Genomic DNA, 19,420 nt, shown 5'->3' on the forward strand with positions numbered 1-19,420 from the left:
GGCCGCGCAGGCTCCGGCCTGGGCCGGCCGCTTCTCCGAGGATTATCGGAGCGGGGGCCGGGAAGGGGTCTCCGGGCTCCCCCAGGCTCAGCGTGTGCTCCCGGCCAGGCTCCTGCCCCTGCCCGCTATCCAGACTGACTGCTCCAAACACCCGCTTGGTTTCTTTTTAACAAAGACCAAAAAATCCAGTAAGAAAACTTACCCAAGCACAAAGGAAGAAAGTCTAACTGGGAACATTAAATGAGCCTCCAGSTAGGGACAATAAAATAGCAGGCTGTTACTAAGTTAAAACAGATTAAAGAAAAGGCCTGAGGAATCAAAATAAGGGCACAAAACATCCAAGCCAGATTAATAAATAAAACTACCATTAAGTAGGGAGACAGCTTAAACCTAGATACTCCCAGTGGTTATATAGAGAAGAAAGAYCACACTACAAAAAGTGTAATTTACAGCTGCAGTTAAAGCACGGAGTACGGCTTTGCCTTGCCAAAACCTAGAGAAGAGTATGCACCACACACRCTTTGGAACTGTTGGTGACAGGCTGGTCTCTTTCTAGCTGTACGGACCAATGACTTACTGTTGTCATGCTTGGTCACCAACCGAGGAGGGTATCAAAATTTTGAGTTTTAATTTATAAACAATTTAGAAATTCAGCAGTTTCATTATCATAGTCTTATATAGTCAAAGTATTAGAAAGAAATATAATGTCCAAATTCACTGTGAAGAAAAAAAATCCTAGAAATATTTAGYGCTCTTAAATGTTTCCAGTAACATTTTAGCAAAATTATTTTCTTTAACCCTTACCTTGATATTCCTACATGTAAAACTGACAGAAGTTTGTTTTTCTAGAAGACAACTGTTTATCCACTTTACAACACTGGCAATCAAACTGCTATCTTCCTAATTTGTCCCTGCTGTATTGCTTTTACCAGAATACTAGACCAAATGTGTTGTGTGTAGGAATGAAGATATAGAAGTAGGACAAAAATGCCTCAGAGTCTTTTGCTCCTGAAAGCAACTTTCCTTGACACCTAGGAACTGTAAGATTAAAAWATATATATATATTTAARTGTTCAACAGTCTGTGACACTTCAATGGTAAGTAGGCTGGAATTTTAGAATTAGTGGGTGACAATCAACATTTCTCTCTTTAGAATGAATTGCATTAAAGAAGCATGAAAGGAAGAACTGAGAAAGGTAAGAACTGAGAAATGCAATAAAGATGAGGGAATAAAGTGATCAATATGGGCAGGAAGAGAAGGGAGAATTCACTGCATCAGAAGAACAAAATGATATCGCTCTCAGAGAACAGAACTATACCGTGGAAATGCAATACATTCAGTTGGGATGGGACGAAAACTAAAATCCCTTTTGCAATATAGTCTTGAATCCATTCCCCAAATCAGTCTAAGAAGAAATCAGGTCATCTCCACAGAATGTAAGGCACAGGATTTAACTAACAAACTGGGACGGAACATCCTTTTCTCAAACTACAATCAGCAAATGCCTTGAGCATCTGGCAACATTCCTCTCTCATACAGACACACACAGCTTCTTGGTTTCGTCTTGTTTTTGTGTTCTTCCTGATGATATGGTATAACCTGCTGTACTGAAAAGGGAAAACAGCATCTGTAGCATCTAAACAGTTTCCAAACCTTCTTTCTGCTTCTTCTTATAGCTCTGTAGGCCAAGTATACTGATGTAAAACACCTGAGACTGTCAGCTGGCAATCCAGTCTGCTTCTTGTTTCTGAGATGGTCTATGCTTGCCGAGTTTCTTTCTAGATTTCAGCATTTAGAAATAGGTTTTAAAAATGATCTTGTCATTTAGGAAGCAAGTTTCTGATAGCCTGAAACCTGTTTCAGGTTGCAAGACCCCAGAAGCATATCACTACACTGGCAACGGATACATACAGAACAATGCCCATCCTATTTGCTGACCTTTTCTGAATTCACTCATCACCAGCTACGCCTAAACCAAGAAAGAGGTTTAAGCAAAAACAAATAAAAAAAACAAAAAGGAAATTAGTAAGTTAGAAACAAAATAAACTAAAATGGTTGTACCACTGAACTTCTTTTCTACTTCTTAAATCTAATAAGTAATTTTACCTACCTTTTGTATGCTATTTCTTGGACAAGGTCTTAAAATTAGCTAGAAGGAAAGTGCTTGGAAACCTAATCCATGCTCCTTCCAACTTTCATTCCCCAGCTCTTTAGACAGCTAATGCATTGGACCAAATTCGCTCTTCCATCTTGATGAGCCGTCTCCTGTTTTCTTTTTTCATTTTTAATGCATTCTGCATAGATGAATGCATTCAATGCACTGAACGTAAATAGGCAAATCCACATTTTTATATATGCACAGCACATGGCTTACATTACTATTACATTTTTTAAATGAACATTCCTTCTGATTTAAAATCTCAATGATTAACATTGTTACAACATGTTGTAACAGGTAAGTATTCTTCACCGTATATAAACTGTAATGCAATCCCTGCTTTTAGTATTACAGAGACACCATATATGATCAGTAGTGACAGCTTAAGAGTAGTTAAACTGCTACTTCTCCCAAGAATCTTCTGTGCTTGCTGTAGCACCAGGAACATCTAATTCTCTGAATTGTATCATACCTCCTTCTTCACTGCAGCTTCCAATGGATGACAACTTGCTTCTAAAGCCAATCTGACATATTTTGAATTAAAGTAAAACATAAGAAACTGATTCAGTGACATTTTTTGTTAGTAGTTTTGTTGTTTAGCTCAGGAAGGTAATGAGATGTCATAATTTCAAAACAGACTCCCAAAACCAGCTCTAATCTAGTGTTTTAGATTCTCATGCTTCCCCTCATGGCAGAAAACTGTAGCATTTCACTGATCTTTCTCTTTTTTTTCTGAAGCAAAAAGCTGTAATTCAGAAGATGCAAGTTAAGTTTTTCAAAAGGGAAAAAAAAGTGATGATTAAGTAATTRTTCATTCTTAACAAGAGAAAGAATAAGCATAAATTCATGAAATACCTACAGGAAAAATATTAGTAGTAAGAAGTCCACATGAAAGCTGAGTAATAATATAAAGAGAAATATTCCAAAGGAGTTGAGAAAAACAAGGTCTGAGTGGGGAGAAAGAAAAAGTGGCTGAAAGAGAACATTGAAAGTAAACAGAAAACAGAAGAGTAAGAAAAATTAGGAGCAGCCAACCAGAARAAGAGCCCAAAATGGCAATGCACATAAGTGTAAGCAAGAGTCATGATGTGGCTTCAAACCAGATCAATGAAGTCTGCAAAAATGCAATGCTTCATTTTATAGAGCAGGAAGTTCTGTAAGTTCAAATTCATCTTCACTTAAAACACACTATATTTTAAACACACACCACAGTATCTTACAATAAAAAAACAACCTTTAGTTATAATCTTTGTAGTTTAATTAATAGAAAGCTGCTAGCAAATCTGCAGCTTGTTAGTTAAAAAGTGATATACACAAGACTTAGATTATGTACAATACATATCAATTTATATACTGCTTTTATCATAATCTTGTTGGAATCTTGGAAAATAAAGAATTTAAGATTGTGCCTTAATTTTCTGCATTTTTGACATTAATTAGTTAAATTGACAAATCCTTAAAATGAATTCGATAGAAATGATGTTTCCACGAGAAAATACAAAAATCTGGAATTACTTTCAAAGTTTGTTCAAACGTATCTTAGTTCTTTCACTGATTAAACAGAAAAGATGTACACAGGCAGCTAGATGAAAGAAAGAATATAAAGACAATGTTTATACTTGTTAACAAAAATTACCTTCTTTTAGAATTTACAGATGATAAGCCCTTTTTGAAATGCATAAACAAATGAAAATAGATTTAAAATCAAATCTTTTCTATTTTTACTATAGATTTTTTACATCATGAACTTATAACTTTATAATATTACAGGCCTCTGATGATAAAGCTGAGTATTTTAAAACAGAGGTAACATGCAGTTTTTCATACTAATTTCATTTTATTAACTCAGTATCAAGTTATTTTAAATTCCCATAGAGTAGAATATGAAAAAATATCAGTGAACTGACTCTAACACTGCCTTGAAACTGTGCTAGCACTTCTTTTTTTAAATGATAGAAGAATTAGTTTTAATTTTACATATTACCAGAGCTTCTCTGGATTACTCTATTTTTTCATGTAGCTACTGTGCAGAYTGAGAAAATCCTTGAGCAATCTTGGGTAACTTACAAATTGTTTCGCCATCTGAAGTTGGCCTCGTGTACTGCTGAGAAAAAAAAACACACAAATTAGTCACAAACTAATACTTAGATGCTATATATAAACATTAGACTATAATTCAACCTCAAACATGTACATGTGTACCTAAGTACATACATAACTTTTTTTAAAGACCTGCCTGTTGGAATATTTTCCTTCAGGACAGTGTTCAGCATTAATGAAAACTGATTTTCAAAAACTGTCTTGTAACAATGTAACTTCTAGAGATATAATGCGTGATTAATAAAAAAAAGATTTCAATTATCCTATAGTTATTTAAAGGACAGAACATAAACATTTCTAGATATCAAGAATTTTGTGGCAGCCATGCATTTGTTGCATTTTTGAAATTTATGAACTTTAGAGGAAAAAAAAATCTGTTCTGCTAGATTAAGACCATGATCACTGGTATCAAGCAAAGGGGAAAAAAAAAACAAATTATTTTGATCTCTTCACAGCAGCTGTGTTTTCAAAATGTGAAAAACAACTAGGATATATGCATCAATAAAAGTAGTATCACTTCTAATTGAAGTTATAAAAGTTGTGACAATATCAACTGCAGCCCCTAGAATGAAGTGGTGAATTAGTAACTCCAGCAGACAGCATATGGCCACATCTTGCATGGGGTAGCTCTCCATTAACAGCAGAATGTGTCCATTATATTCGTTACTGATACTGATTTCTGAGGAAGATGGAACTATTTTTGTTGAGCAAGTATGAAAAATGCTTTGAGAAGAACTGGCTTAATAGATAATTGTTCRAAAGTTACAAGCTTACTCAATTCAATAAACGAATTCCAGGATATGTAAGGTGTGTACACAGAGTCTGTAGGGAAGGTTGCAAGTCTTCCTTTAAAGAGAAAGTTAACTTGTCCACTACTTCATCTATACAGAAAATGCTGTTATCACAGCTACTTTAGGAACTATTGATGTGAAAGGGAAGGAGCAAATTTAATCAACAGCATCTGCTAGCCCAAAGGAAACTTGTGTAGCCAAACTGAATATAATGTGTGGGACCAAGTTCAATCATGTATTTTAATAATGAAGAATTGAGATCATACTTTAAAGCTAGCGCAGGAAGCCAATGGATCATTTAAGTAAGTTCCCATGGCATTCTACACAAAGTATGTCTGAAGACCTCATTTTCTGAACCTTAGCAACAACTCTATTGGAGTGATTCTAGCCTATTAACATAAAAATCAAGTCTATTATTACAAAAATCAAGTCTTGCATGTTCAAACAATACTGAACCCAACAGCTGATTTATGATTAAAACAGAGGATCCAAGTTTGGAAAAAATACAGTAACTTGATATCATTAAGATGGCAAATGCTGAAAATAAACGTTTTTTAAACATTCATGTTTAAACATAGTGGATGTTTTAAACATCCACTATGAATAGTCAGGCCAAGGTATACTTATTTAATCTACCAAAAGAAATACATTCCTTAGCCTCTGACTGAATAATATTTCCAATTGCTCATATTATTACAGAAATAGAATTAAATATAAAAACAGTCAACTAAATATAGTCGCACTGCTTAAATACTATAACTTGTACTGAAATTATAAAAACGAACATTTCATGATCTAACCATCTCTAGACACAAATATACAGTCATACATATTTAGAGAAGGCACAAGCATAAAATGAAATTATATAAATACTGTGTATGTGTATACTTAGTATGCATTTCAGAAAATATTTAAAAAAAGCATAGATGTTAGCATTAGGAATATATTCCAGGATATGTTCCAAATCAAAATTTAAAGGTATATGCATTGCAGCAATTTGTGCTTCAGAATATCAGAAATACTTTATAAAATAATTTCTAAAAGTGCAGATATACTTTATAATCATAGCCTTTTTACACCTAATTCTAYTTTTAATTGTCTGAATGACACCTACATGAACTGTGTCACAAACTAACTGCAGTTTTTTTCCAGGAAACAATGCACTATAATATGAGAAACAATACACAGAAAATCAAAATGAGCCTTTTTCCACAACTTACACACTTTTCCTTCTTTTTCCAACTTCTTCAGATGGACTATGAGATTATTTTCTGCTGCTTTAAGTAAATTTTCAGGAATGTCCTAATGAAAACAAATATATGTTTTATATTTGTTTAAATGTCTCCCAATTATTTTGATAGAGAAACCATGGTTTATTAACACGGTAATTCAGAAAAAAAGGATCTGTATTCAGCATACATTTACATAGCAAGAAAAAGCTTAAATGAGTACATCAAAGTTTACACCAGCTAAGCTAGTAGCTGAATAATACATTTTTGTTTATTTTGCTTATTTTTTGCATTATGCAAACTTTGGCCAACACTAAGACTGCTCTTCAGAACTTGGTCTGTATTTGTCAGTGTAGTTAAGCATTTTTTCCTTAAATCTTAATGACCAGTTCAAAGATGCATTTCTCCATAGATACCTATTACTTCTATTCCATGATAATATTTCCATGAGTTTAAAAACCTTTAATGATTAGTGTCTGTAAATGATTAAACAAATAAAAAAAAAACACAACACCTTCAAGGAAGTGAAGTGTATCTTAAAACTTTCCCATGCTGATTGGGTAAAAATCAATAGTATTTCTCAAAATTCCCTTCTTCAGCACTATCTTCCTAAAAGTAATGTCATCTTCCAAAAAAATTAAAAAGGTTCTTTTCCAAATAATGCATGAGTGCCTGAGTCTGGCAGGAGAAAATTCCCTAAAAATGATTTGAAGAGTTGTGAATCTTCTGAAAATATTTAAAAAGACTACAATCACACTTTTTTATATCAAATCTTTAGTAGTACAGAAAAAATTCTCATAAAATAGTGACAGGAGAAGCTGATTGTACTTTTATACCAAATGTRCACAGGTACACTTGATTTCTACCACATGTACAAATTACTGAGGTTATATGAAGATTGATGAAGTAGCACAAAAGTATTCTTACACCTGTGTAATGACATCCATGAACTATCTAATTTCTGAATGCAATATCCAGCTCCTGTCAAATTGCAGTGCACCTGCACTCTTCTGCAGGTTGATGAATCTGGAACTAGATGTTCTAGCCAATCTTTTAAGAAACTCGAAACACACTTTGACATAATATCTTTCTTGCTAACATAMAGAATGAAAGAAAAACAACAATAAACAGTCAACTCATTTTCCACTCTGACTGAAACACTACAACTTTATTTTTGTTTAGCCTTATAAAACCAAGCTTAGCACCATTTAGTTAGTGAAGCAGGAAGTCAGTAAGAATCATCTGGACTGAAATCCAATACAGTGCTTAAGCAGTATTATTTAAATACAGAGTCACACGTGTCTTGAACATGTAGAAATCTTTTTTAAAAAGCCATCATGGTCAGCATTTAAGTCTTCACTTAAATGCTTAGGCTGTTGCATACAATTTTGTGAACATAACCTCAATTCTTTTAGTTGCATCCAAAACCTTTTTATCAGTAATTACCTGGTATACTATCTTTACAAGCTCCGAGGATGTATATGATTTTCCAGTATTCTTCTGGAAAACACTCAGAATTTGCTGTTCACGTGCATTTCGGTGAGAAATATATCCTTGAATTCTAGTATTTGCATCATGTACTACTGGGCCATGACCTAAATTGAAACACATGCATCAGACTGCTATTATTTAAAAGTAGAATTAAGCATGCTATAATTTATTAATTCTAATGTAAGCTCTGGTGGATGTGGAAGTCTTATGGAAGGAGAAATATCTGTGTACATACCACTCTGACAGAGTATACTTGATATTACATTATAACAAGTTCTTTGCATTTTTTAAAAAATATAAATAGGCCAAAATTAAATTTGAATGTCTCCATCATAGTCTGCAGATGATAAAGATGAAGATGGGAAGGGAGAGAAAAGGAAATAAACCCAAAACAGTCTGATTAGGGAAAGGTAATACTTCTGATGGAATAAAGAAGGGAAGGAAAGACTACTATAYTCTGTTTAAAAAGGATAAAAAGAGTTCACTACTTAAAAGGGTTTGAAAGATAAGTTTCAGATTATTTTATTACCTCTGTCTGCCTTTCTCACCCTAGGATATTGATACTGATGGTTTAAACAGATACTGGACTGTGTACTGTCATGGCTGMGGCAGACTTGTGTTCTAGACTATTGTGTCTGTTGTGGGGGTAGATAACTCTAGCAAAGAAAGAGAAGTAACATATTAGCTATAGGAATTAAATCTTCCAGGACTGATCTTCAAAACTCACTCACACACTGCTCCAAGWACATATTTTCACCCACATGCTTAAAAAATATAAATAAAAGAAAAATCAATGAATCAATCTTGATACATGGAGGCAGGAATAAACAATGCACAAGAAAGGTTGTGCATACGTGCGTCATTTTAAGACTAGCTGAATTTAAGTTAATAAACAGAACATACTTTTTTTTCCCCCTTGATTTATCATGGCAGATCAGTAATGCTAGACTTACTGAAAGGCCTTTGAATCAAATTAGAAAAAGATTGAGTTGCTATTTCTATTGATAAAGCATTAAGCTTTGCGGAAAGCTAATATTGTCTCATGATACACTAAAATAATGAAATCAAAATATTTTTCAGACAGATGTTATGTGCACACAAATTAAACTATGTTTTACTTATGGAGAAAATTACTTGCAGTGTCATATGAATATTTCTCACATGCTCTTTACAGTGAGCTTTCCTGTACTTCTGCTTCTATACCTCAAAGGCAAAAGCAGCAGCAAATTCAAACTCTGCCAGGTTAAAGTCCAAGTCATTTATAAAACAACGAGACAAGGAGACTACTGTAAAAGTAACTTTTTTTTTTTTTTAATTTATTGGGTATTGTCTGAATCAAAGTTTCTTCCGAGACTGACTTGAGAATCAAACAAACCTGGCTTCCCCTGACCACCACCAACACCATATTCTTTACCTGTACTTTTGGGTTGTTAACTGGTTAAATGAAGTTTTAGTTTTAAGACTTTTCTAATTTAAAGCTTATTTTGCCTGAGGACAGAAGCTTACAGAAGAGTAACTATTTCAAGTTTTGAATATTTGTGAAATAAAAAGTARTGTCAAAGGAAACTAGCCTTCAGCAAAAGTAAAAACCATTGATGCATCTCAACTTATGTACTGACTCCAGATGACCTAGGAATTAATATAAACATTGAAGTTCATCTTATAGGCAGAATTACTGATTGCCTTCTTTGCTTCAGTCTTCACTGCTAAGGGCAGCCCTCAAGAATCCTGCAGCCTGGATGTGAGGGAGAAAGTCCAGAGAAGGGARGACTTTCCTTTGGTTGAGGAGGATAGGATTAGAGACCTTCTGGGCAGGTTAGACACCCACAAATCCATGGGCCCGGATGGGATGCACCCACGGGCACTGAGGGAGCTGACGGATGTTGTTGCCAGGCCACTCTCGCCATCTTTGAGAGGTCCTGGAGAACTGGAGAGGTGCCTGAGGACTGGAAGAAAGCCAGTGTCACTCCAGTCTTCAAGAAGGGCAAGAAGGAGGACCCAGGCAACGATAGGCCAGTCAGCCTCACCTCCATCCCTGGTAAGGTGATGGAACAGCTCATTCTGGATGTCATCTCCAGACATATGGAGGAAAAGAAGGTGATCAGGAGTAGCCAGCACGGATTCACCAAGGGGAAAAGCTGCTTAACCAATCTGATAGCCTTCTGTGATGGAATGACTGGCTGGSTAGATGAGGGGAGAGCAGAGGACAYTGTGTATCTTGACTTCAGCAAGGCTTTTCACTGTCTCCCATAACATCCTCCTAGAGAAGCTCAGGAAGTGTGAGATAAATGAGTGGACAGTGAGGTGGATTGAGAACTGGCTGAAAGGCTGAGCTCAGAGGGTTGTCATCAGCGGCGTGGAGTCCAGTTGGAGGCCTGTGGCTAGTGGCGTCCCCCAGGGCTCAGTACTGGGTCCCATCCTGTTCAACTTTTTCATCAATGACTTGGATGAGGGGACAGAGTGCCTCCTCAGCAAGTTTGCTGATGATCCCAAGGTGGGAGGAGTGGCTGACACACCTGAGGGCTGTGCTGCCATTCAGAAAGACCTGGACAGGCTGGAGAGTTGGGCAGAGAGGAACCTCCTGAGGTTCAACAAGGGCAAGTGCAGAGTTCTGCACATAGGGAAAAATAACCCTAGGCACCAGTACAGCTGGGGGCTGACCTGCTGGAGAGCAGCTCTGCAGAGAAGGACCTGGGATTGCTGGTGGATGACAAGTTGACCATGAGCCAGCAATGTGCCCTTGTGGCCAAGAAGGCCAATGGTCTCCTGGGGTGCAYTRGGAAGASTGTTGCCAGCAGGTCGAGGGAGGTGATCCTGCCCCTCTACTCAGCCCTGGGGAGGCCTCATCTCDAGTACTGTGTCCAGTTCTGGGCTCCCCAGTACAAGAGAGACAYGGAGCTACTGGAGAGAGTCCAGCGTAGGGCTACAAAGATGATCAGAGGGCTGGAGCAYCTGCCCTCTGAGGAACGGCTGYGAGAGCTGGGCCTCTTCAGCCTGGGGAAGAGAAGACTGAGGGGGGATCTTATCAATGTGTACAAGTACCTGAAGGGAAGGTGTCAAGGGGACGGGGACAAACTCTTTTCAGTTGTCCCGCGTGACAGGACAAGAGGCAATGGGCAGAAATTAAACCACAGGAAGTTCCGCCTGACCGTGAGGGGGAATTTCTTCCCTGTGAGAGTGACAGAGCACTGGCACAGGTTGCCCAGAGAGGTTGTGGAGTCTCCTTCTCTGGAGATACTCAAAACCTGCCTGGATGCAACCCTGTCTAACATGCTCTAGGTGATCCTGCTTGAGCAGGGAGGTTGGACTAGATGATCTCCRGAGGTCCCTTCCAACCTTACTGATTCTACAATTCTATGTAAGGACAGTATAATAAATAARTTTTAGGCAATATATCAGTATAAACTATTGTACCATAAGCACATATTTAATAATTTAAAATATTTATTAATTTCAAATATATTTAGTCTGAAGCTCTATTTCCTTGCAACATAAGAATATAACAGGCCCACTAGTAAATATGTTACTGTTTGTAAAAAGTTTAAATTTAYAAAAATAATGTTAAGATATGTAGACAGAAACTATAATAGTAACTGTCCATTCCTTTACATTCTTTGATGACAGAAGTCACATGAAAGTATTCTAAATTAAGGTCTGTATATGGAATCACAATACGGTCTTAAAATAGTCCCTRCACTTCCAGATTATTTAATTCACTTAGGTGGACTATAAAACCAATGACAGGATCTGGAACGGAACTCTCATTTTTCAAGGTTAAGGAAATCATATCCACCACACCACATGATCTGTAGCCATTATGTATGCACATACAGATTTTAGAGTGGTATCAGAAAGCCTGGAACTAGACTTAGGTGTGGATCTGTACCATCATTTTTAATGAGCAGCAATATAGTTAGTTAACTTCATTAAAAAAATATCATCTGTGGAAATTAGGAAATCTTCAGATGTGAAGTATAACATCTTTCTAATAATAATTTAGATTTTGGGGTCAGACAGCTTCATATTATTTGAGGCCTCCGTATGGCCCAGATAACTAGAACCAGTATTTATTCTCATATCATCCTGTGAAGGAATAGCAATTCTCTTACTTTACAGGTGAATTATTTAAACCCAAAAGGGTAAAACTCAAAAATAACTGGATCATAAAATCTTGCACAGACAGTATCATTTTTTCTACCTTATCAAGTAACACTGTATATTGTTATAGGATTGGGAGCCCTCTGCTGGCTAAAACAGCCTTTTTCTGTTCCCAAAGATTCTTATGAAGTATTAGCTGTAAATGGGCTGTAATGCGCATTCTGCCTGAAGTCCCTTCCACATTAAATTAAAAAGAATGGAAAGGATTGGCCAAATTCAGCTACTCACACTTAGCAAACAGTCAATCTGTTACAAAAATTCATCATGCTCCCCCTAATGCAAGTGCTACAATACAGGCAGGGGAGAGAGAAACAGTACATGAACTATGAAAATTTAAAACTATACTAAGGTCAGTGGACCTAGGTTACACAGGATGTGTAGGCAAAACAAAGTATCTTCTGTTATAGTTACCGTTTTACTGTAATAGCTACCAGTAATATAAATAATTGTTTTGATTGGGCAATAGTTATCTTGTAATATCAATTAGTTCTAAACCAGCTCAATACATAGCTACTCGTCTGAAAACACACACTATCCTATTTTCTTCCTAATTGCAAGTACAGCATTAATATTTACAGCAGTGTAGTAAACAGTTAGAGGTAAGCGGGACAAATGTTCAACCTTAGTAAATGTGCAATCTAGATAAATAATAACTAAGGAGAGACTTAAATACATCAGGTAAAACTGATGATCATAATACAATTTAGCATGTGTTTTTGGAAGGCAGAAATTTAATTAAAGAAACAGATTGTGTTTTGTAGCTATTTGAGGAAGAAAAAAGAACATTTGATTGAGCAGTAGATTGAGATCCAAAAGCCTAAAATATTCTTAATTCTACCAGTAGTTAAGTCAATAGTCATGAGCAAGTCACTATTTCTGTCTGTATCAGCTTTCTCATCCATGAAATACATGTAATGCCATTTTCCTTTACGATCTATGCATAAAAATGCTATTTAGGAGTGCTTACTTAAGAATAAGCATATTTTAAGAATRAAAACAAAAGGGATTTGGTTACGTAGGCTGAACATAAAAGATTAGTGGAAGAAGACAGAAATGAGATTGTAGATACAATCACTCAAAATGACTAGTGTGAAAAAGATGAAACAAAGTGGTGAGAAAAAGCCCTCATACGAAGTTCTGAAAAAGAAAATGAGGAGCTTAAACCTTGGTTGCATAATGAATTCTTAAAATGCAATCTTGAGAAACAGACATACAGCTTACATGAAAATTAAATGCATTCCCAMGGTTTGGTGGAGATAGAAGGGGAAAAAAAAAAACACACTAAAGTCATTGACTAAAAGATTCAGCAAATTACTATTAGAACAGCATGTCTGACCTCTTGGCTCTTGTTCAAATTCAAGCTAAGTCTTTAACTAAGATAACCATCTTACAGTTCTGCAGCCTACCAAGATGAATTTGTGGTTAATCTGTGATGTAAAGGACAGAAGTTTTTCTCAAAAAACATTACTACGTTACCCATAAGAAGGTATGGCAAAGGACCAAAAAAGACTGTTGTTCCCTTCCAGAAGAGTATTATAGATTAACATAAGAAAACCAAATTTGCTCCATGCTCTCTACAGTAGCCTCTAGGCTTTTGGTAGGGAACATGTCAAAAGCACGAAACTCATACTGAAATTTCCTGAAATGGAAAAAAGTAAACAACAAAAACAACAAAAAAACCCCACTCATGAGAGAAAGACATCTATCACTGAGAGTTTTATGGTCCTGCAACCTCCGTGCCATAAAGTTATCTTAATGGCTTTACACTGGACACATTAAGTAACAAACTTGAGTTGTTACATTAATAATAATGTTTGACTGTAATAAGAATTCTCAAATCCTTAGAAGAGATGTTTAAAAAATATATAGTGCATTTAATTACACAAATAAAATAGAACTACTAACCTGGATATATTAGATCTGGTTGCATTTGTAATAATCTTTTCAAAGTTTTCATGTACTCATACAGGTCTTCAATTACTGTTGTTCCTTCTCCTAAAATACAGTCACCAGAAAATAAAGCATTTTCTTCTTCTAGATGTAAAGCCATATGATCATCAGTGTGCCCAGGGGTATATAAAACTCTGTTACAAACAACAAAAAAAGAAAATATACATTTTTTAATGAGTCACACATATATMATTTTTAGAAGCTATAAAAAAAATACATCCTTACATTTATAAAGAAGTACACAATAATTAGTGAAAAAACTTAATGTCAAGAGGATAACATTTTGTCTAATTCCAGTCCATTTTCTTATACCATGTAGAGAACTACACAGATTATTGCCTCAAATATACTTTTATTTGCACAGAACATCATAGTAACATCTGTACATTCTGTAATAGTTTATAAGGGAGCTGGCTAGCCATGTAGAATTTGTGTCATAGACGGCTTTACTCTGAAGCTTTAGAAAAGGAAAATTCACACATTATTTGCAGATTGAAAAATGTAAAGTTACTGACATACCCTCTTCTGCTAACTGCAAGTTTAAGGACAATGTTGCTGTTCCTTTTAGAAATTCACTATATACTTCCATATCCAACTCAGAGAAAATTCTGTTTCCTGAATTTTATTTTTACCCCAAAGCCCCAGGACACAGTGGAGCGGAGCTGTCAAATACAACATGAAATGATGATCTTTTAGCTGTTCTATATGCAGGTCATTAAATATCTTAAAGGTAAGGATTTAGGATCCCACAGCTTGATTGAATACTGCATTAAAACACAGCGAAGGGTGAAAGGACAGTTGACATGTACATAGTAACTTGACCTACTAAGAAGCTGCACTGCAGTATCTTTTCACTAAGACTTTTGAAAGGCAGAAGGCTTCACACTGAGACTGATTCAAATTGAAATTATGTAACTCAGAGCAGCATCACTGCCGCGATTCATTAGAATGTTCTCCTCCCCTGCAGATGCATCAAAGCAGTGATCAGAAGCTTACAGAACTGGTGCCAAACATGGTATACAGGCCAATTTGAAACAGCACCCAGCCAAGCCAGAGCACGGCTGGGAGGCCAGAAACACAGAGGTATCTGATGCAATCCCCTTGCTCTTACAGGATACTGAGTTCAGCAGAAAGCAGGTTACCCATCACCCTGCAGAGGCAACATAAAATCAAGTTGATGGATTCTATCCTGGTTTTGTAGAATTTGCTATATTCCAGCTCTTGATGAAAATTGACCAGGAAGCTTACCTACCAACATGGATAAAAAACACAGCCTAGCACACTTCCTTGAAAACTTGAAGGTTGCTAACTAAAAAATGTAGTATGTTGATAACACTGTTTTACAATCAGTGAGGGGTCAAAGAGTATCCTTAAAATACTGACTGTATCAAGCTGAGAATTCATCATGCTTTTAATGAAATGTAAAGTTTGGTTACATAACTGCAAACTTCAAAATGTGCCACCTCTGTCTTGCTTGGACTCATTTAACAAGTTGTTTTCCATCGCGCAAAAATGGGCCACTCATGGTAGTGATATGTCCTGAATCACCCCTGGATCTCTCTATGTATTTTTTAAACTTATAAAATAAAATGCTTTTTATCAGTGATATACTTTACTTTTTATAGGTTTTCTTCCAGTCAGCTACCTGATGTATTCTACAGGAGGCATATACTTTACATCTAACAGAGGAAAACAAGATTAATCCTAAGCAATGAGGCAAACAGCCAGATCCTGCCCTGTTAATGAAAGAATTCTGGAGAGAGAAGGGTCAGCTTTTTTTTAGGTGCTGGGGGGAACTGGGAGCGGCTTTTTGTTTTCAGATTCATTCATGCTAACAAGACAGGCAATGTGCTCTTGGGAAGAAGCCCTCCTAAACTGGGCAGGTTTAGCTCAGTTGGTTAGAGTGGGATGCTGCTAAGGTCAAGGTTGTGGCTTCAATTCCCATATGGGCCACTCGCTTGAGGGCTGRGCTAGATGATGTCCAGAGGTCCCTTCCAACCTTATGATTCTAAATTAACACTCTGCAAAAACCTGACAGCTAAAACAATTAAAATTAAAAAAAAWTATCTCCTTGGGATTTATTTTTACAGTAAAAAGAGAAGCATGCTAAATTGTCCATACAGAGTATTGTATATTTCCCCATTAAAAATAATTACTTATCTAACAGCAATGATAATGTGTGTAAAATCCTGTTCGATTTTCCTTAAAGTATTTTCAAGGTAAATGTTCTTACTTCTTTGCCTCAAAACTACAGGCTAATTCCTCACGATAATCTTAAAAAACAAATCCCTCCTGGCTCATGATAGGAAGTCTACTTGTGTGAGTAAGTATTGGTAGGATCTGTATGGATTGCCAATCATCAAAAATTAAGATAGCCATAATTCTGAGGGAAAAAGTGATCTAGCAAACTTTCAGAGACTGACATTTACCTGAGTGTGGCTCCCTCTGTCCGTAACACATCTCCCTCTTTAAGATATGAATACTTATGTTCTCCTTCTCCTATTATTTCTTCACGATGAGGGACACGTGGAAGCTTACTGATGCGATATTCAGAGTCTATTTAAAGCAAGCAAAGAAAGAAAAAAGAAGCTCACATTTTAAATATGTCAAAAAAAGAGGTTCACATTTTAAATGTCATTACAGCAAGGGTACTTTTTGTAGAAGCACAATTAATCATTACATTATACGAATGTCAAATTAAAAATAAGGAATTCTATACTATTATGTTTATAAAGCAGTTTTATTCTACAGCCACAAACACTGAATAGGGAAAAGCTCTACATCTGAATACCAATTTATTGTGGGCCAACAGCAATTTTGAAGATGGAAAAGCAAAATCCAAATTAGTAAATTATTGATTTATTACATTTTACAGATAATGTTTCTTCTTGATTCTTGACAAAAACCCCAAACYGAGTTTCTAAAGCAGCACAGAGATTTCTGCACTCAAATCTGACTTAGGATTCATAAAAACACCATTCAGCATCTGCCTAAATCTGAATGGCTCTCTTTTTGACCTGAACTTCCCTCAGCATCTACAGTTCTAAACTGTGCACATTCTTTGAATAACTTGGCTGGACTAGACAAGATGCTCTGGATAGCAACCTAAAAATCAGGTAACTGTATAACCTTTGCAGGGCTTGATAGCCASCCTTATGGACTGACAGGATCAAAATCTTTACTGAAACCAATACTGTTTTCAGTAGTGTCCAGGCTTCTTTGGAGATAAGCACCTGGCAATGTTACAAAATCTGATAAAGCTGCAGCTTGTGACAAAGTCTGACAAAGTAAGGAACAGCACTATCCATGATKCTTATTCTCTTCTCAGATATTTAAGCAGAAATGTCACTTCACCTACAGTGTACCAACATGAAATACTTAGATCAGAATTTACCTGAAAACTCCCTCAGCCTCTTCCCCTCATGACTTGAAGCCTAAGAATTTACCTACAATTACCAATCATGTCCTGTAAAGAATCTTAAATTTTTGTTTCCTTTTCAGAAAGAAAGTTATTAAGTTCTTTACTGCTTTTACTGAAGTGAAAATAAAAGTAAGTTTGCCACTAGGGTCATTGTAGACAACAACAAGTATCAAGCTTTTCTCATACCTCTTTCTTCATATTATGTACACTGCTGATGGTAAACTAGGTTCTCTCTCATCATTCAAGCATGAAAAAATCAGTATGAAATTATACACAGGTATTAAACTGTAGTACTACAACTATAATACTCAGATTATTCACTGATCTCATTCTACACATTATAATGGTATCATGAAGTTACACGCAGTTTACATGGAGATTCTAAAAGAATAATCCAGCTGACTGTTACATATGAGCATCCRGTAAGAGTTGCTTCTTGCTACATAGCTAATATATTTTCAGCAATATCTGAAACTGCTGGCCTACCATTTGGGATGTTTTTACAGATATCGAGTATTCCACCAGTATGATCACGATGCCAGTGAGTTACTAAAATTTCTTGAATTGAGATGTTGAATTCTGACAGTGCTTGTTTTAAACAGCCAATGTACTCAGGAATAGCCGGCTCCCCAGTGTCAATAAGGATCCTTCTGCATAGAGACGAAAAAATGGAGAAAAAAACAGAATTTAAAAGCGCTCATGAGACAGTTAAAGTATTTTTAACCTCCTCCCCCAAACACTGCATTTAAACATGTAAATATAGTAATAATGGGTGTTTGCTCTTAAGTTTTACCTCTATGACAGTTTGTAATCATTAAACCAATTAAACGCCAACAATAATTTTCCCACATACTCAATATTCCGTATGAATTATTCCAATCATAGATTATTCCCATAACATACAGAGAACCATCTTGGCTCTAGCATCTTTCCAAATTAGGTGTAATACCATTCAAATATTGCTTTTAGCTGCAGCTCACCTGTGGACAGAAACAACCCTGCTTTCATATATCACAGAACCCAAATCAATATTTTGCTTTTTTTGACTAGTTTAATATGAATCAGATCCAGGGACTTTGTACYAATTTCCTGGAATCTGCAGGATATTACAGATCCTTGGGCTACTCCACAAAGAATCACATGGGGTCCAGGTGGGCACAGTCGCCCACACTAACTTTTCCCCAAATCTACTAAGTTACAAAGTTAGTATTCCCATTTGTTAATGGGAAACTTGCTACACTTGAAATGTAAGATATATATCTTATATCTTTTCCTTTATCTTTTCCTCTATGATATTCTCTACTATGACAGAACAGTTAACAAAGTGGCTAATACATAAATCCACAAATCTGCAATTTTGGGCAAGCTGTAAGAATTATCATTTAAAGTCCTTTTGTAATCGACTACAGATAGTCTTCCAAAAGCACGGAAATAGAGCAAGTCTTATGAATCATTTACTACAAGTTTTTTCCTTTGATAACAGCAAACTTCCTTGTAGCTTTGACAGGGCAACTAGACTCATAGTACATCCAGCTTTTCCCTTCCCCCCATTTAAAGCTTATTATTTTTAACAGTTAAAATCATTTTTCTTTGAGCCCTGTACACTCCACACTGCACGTAGGGACCAACGTAACACTGTGCTCCGAGAGAAAGCAGCTGGCTTCAGCAAGAAGCCAGGAAAGCCTCGTGCCGCCTCTCACCGGGGCAGAGCGGCCCAGCAAGCCCGCGGGGGCGGCTCCGCCTTGCCCTCCCTCACGGCGCAAGGGCCTCCCAMAGCGGCAGCACACGCACCGCCCGCCGCTGAGCTCCGCCTCACACAACACTTTCCCGAGCCGGTGACTAGTTCAGAAAAAAAACAGTAATAATAAAGAAAAACCAGCGAGCTCTTTCCTCCTCGCTTTTACTCAAGACGGCGCGGAACGAGCGCGACCGCGGAGCCGCCCGCAGCCGCCGGCGAGGCCGCCGGTGCGCGCGGCAACGCCGGCGGGGGGCGCGAGGGGAGGGGGGCCGCGAGCCGGGCCGTTACCTCGGCCCGGTGCCCACGAGGTAGGTGTTGGTGCCCTGCAGCGTCATGGGGCCCGGGTTGCAGCCCAGCACGCGCACCACGCGCGACGACAGCCG

The 19,420-nt window shown here is 36.9% G+C and overlaps 1 protein-coding gene across 1 annotated transcript; it reads right to left on the reverse strand.

Annotated features, from left to right (window-relative positions):
• Positions 1-3,397: 3,397 nt before the first annotated feature.
• LACTB2 (lactamase beta 2) lies at positions 3,398-19,414 on the reverse strand. Its single transcript, XM_085324993.1, has 7 exons — positions 19,326-19,414; positions 17,786-17,949; positions 16,308-16,434; positions 13,834-14,012; positions 7,726-7,874; positions 6,271-6,352; positions 3,398-4,263 (listed from the first exon to the last, which is right to left on the reverse strand). The coding sequence occupies exons 1-7, from the start codon at positions 19,370-19,372 to the stop codon at positions 4,223-4,225; spliced, it is 789 nt and encodes a 262-aa protein (XP_085181119.1). The 5' UTR covers positions 19,373-19,414; the 3' UTR covers positions 3,398-4,222.
• Between the last annotated feature and the right edge of the window lie 6 nt (positions 19,415-19,420).

Source organism: Rhea americana, unplaced genomic scaffold (genome assembly GCF_003343005.1).
Source record: "Rhea americana isolate MKP2758 unplaced genomic scaffold, rheAme1 scaffold_121, whole genome shotgun sequence".
NCBI classification, from domain to species: domain Eukaryota; kingdom Metazoa; phylum Chordata; class Aves; order Rheiformes; family Rheidae; genus Rhea; species Rhea americana.

Excerpts from the sequence above, each read along its gene's own strand:
- LACTB2 (XM_085324993.1), bottom strand. The coding sequence starts at position 19,372 with ATGACGCTGCAGGGCACCAACACCTACCTCGTGGGCACCGGGCCGAG. Across the intron at positions 6,353-7,725 it reads TTGTAAAGATAGTATACCAG|GACATTCCTGAAAATTTACT; the intron begins GTAATTACTGAT and ends TGTTTTCATTAG. Across the intron at positions 4,264-6,270 it reads GGAAAAAGAAGGAAAAGTGT|CAGTACACGAGGCCAACTTC; the intron begins GTAAGTTGTGGA and ends TTTTTTTCTCAG.